Source organism: Mobula birostris, unplaced genomic scaffold (assembly GCF_030028105.1).
Source record: "Mobula birostris isolate sMobBir1 unplaced genomic scaffold, sMobBir1.hap1 scaffold_838, whole genome shotgun sequence".
NCBI lineage: Eukaryota > Metazoa > Chordata > Chondrichthyes > Myliobatiformes > Myliobatidae > Mobula > Mobula birostris.
In genome coordinates, this window is record NW_027278555.1 from 143,101 (window position 1) to 145,000 (window position 1,900).

Genomic DNA, 1,900 nt, shown 5'->3' on the forward strand with positions numbered 1-1,900 from the left:
AACGGCCGCCCCATCGCACCCGCATCCCCCGCCCCATCCCCACCCACCCTCCCGACACCCGTCCCCCCCGGCCACCGGCCGCCCTCCCAGTTCGTGACCCGACGGGCCAAGGGGAGAAGGTTGTTGTGGGAGATCGCGGGCGTCGCTCCTTTCGGGAGATGTGAGCCTCGGGGGGAGAGGGGACGGAGGGGGTGAGCGAACAGCAAGCCGGTGAGGGTGAGACTGGCTACACTAGCCTCCCGTCCCTACCCACCCCTCACTCCGATGGCCAACTCGCAAGCCAAGGTGGTGTCGAGCATCCTGGAGAAGCACGGCTACCAGCTGGGACGCTACCTGGGCAAGGGCGCGTACGCCATCGTCTGGGAGGCCTACTTTCGGAAGTGGAAGACCAACGTGGCCGTCAAGGTCCTGCTGAAGGAGAAAGCCGAGACGGAGTTCCTGACCAAGTTCCTGCCCGGGAGATCCAGGTGTGGAAGACCCTCAAGCACCCCAACCTGGTCGCCTTCTACCAGTCCATCGAGACCACCAACAGGGTGTACATCATGCTGGAGCTGGCGCCCGGCGGCGAGGTGATGGACCGCATCCGGCAGAGGGGCGCCTGCGAGGAGCAGCTGGCGGGCCGGTGGTTCGAGCAGCTGTGCCAGGGCATGGCCTACATCCACAGCCGCGGCGTGGTGCACAGGTGAGGCCGCGGACCCAGGCTCAGCGCTGGCGTGAGACAGAGAGAGAGATACTCCCGTGTGGGTGTGTGTGTGTGTGTGTGTCTCCAGAGACTTCCAATGCGCGACGTGCCTGAGGGAAACAGTGTACCTGTACGTGAGGAAAAAAAAATACTTTCTCGGTGCGTGTGCGCGTGTGGGCCAGAGATTCCTCCTGTGTGTATGCCTGGGAGACTTTCGCTGTTCGAGTGCGTGAGAGTGAGACACGGTGTGTGTGTGTGCGCGTGCGAGACAGACGTTCCCGGTGGAGGGGCTTTCTGTGCGTGTGGGCGAGGGATTCTCTCCGTGCGTGTCCGGCGGGGAGACTCTCCGCGCGTGTGTACCTGCAACGGACTTTCCCAGCCCGTGTACAGTACGCGAGGGGGGACTTTCTCCGTGCGTGAGGGAGGGTCCATCTGTGCCTGTGCGTGACAGGGGGATTTGCATGAGACTCAAGATACGTACGCGAGACGGGCTTTCTTTGCGCGTGTGCGTGTGGGCAGGACCACGTTTCTCGGTAGGTCTGTGTGAGGCAAGGTTTCTCAGTGTATGTGGGATGCTCTGACCATGTGTGTGCGTGAGACCGCCTGTGAGAAACTCTCTCTCTCAGATATTTTCACAGTGCGCGAGACAGGCTTTCCATGGCGTGTGGGCGTGAGAGAGACTTTTTGGGCGGGGTGGAGATACGTCCCTACCAAAGGAGGATTAAGGTTCTCCTTCCAACCACGGGAGCAGCAGGTGGACGGTCGTGTGAGCAGCCGGTGTAGATCATAAGTCCTGGTTATGCCAGGCAGACAATCTCTGAAGAGTACGGTATTGATAATGTCTGGGGTCACCCGCCGTGTAAAAACACTGCCCCGACGAAGGCAATGACAAACCATTTCTGTAAAAAAAAGTTCAAACAATAATGGTGGTCAAAGACCATGATCACCACGTCACACGATAGGGCACGGAACAATGTCTGTTAGAGATCCTGGATGCATGTTCGTGAGGGAAACTTCCTCTGGGCGTGTGCGTGAGAGGGATTTTCCCGGTGTATGTGGCTGTGAGAGGCGTTATCTGTGCATCAGATGTTGAAGCGTGCGTGTCACGGAGACTTTCTGTGATCTGTGTGCGCGAGAGAAAGACATGGTAAACCCTTCGACCCTACGCTAATTCCTCATCCCATTCTGACCCTCACTGGCCGTGGCACAGTCAGCAAT

At 59.3% G+C, this 1,900-nt stretch overlaps 1 protein-coding gene across 1 annotated transcript in view; it reads left to right on the plus strand.

Moving 5' to 3' along the window:
* Positions 1 to 264: 264 nt before the first annotated feature.
* The window catches only part of LOC140193773 (testis-specific serine/threonine-protein kinase 4-like), a 16,528-nt gene continuing 14,892 nt past the window's right edge, over positions 265 to 1,900 (plus strand). The window contains 2 exon segments of the mRNA XM_072250942.1: positions 265 to 454; positions 457 to 682. Coding sequence (XP_072107043.1) covers positions 265 to 454; positions 457 to 682 — 416 coding nt within the window.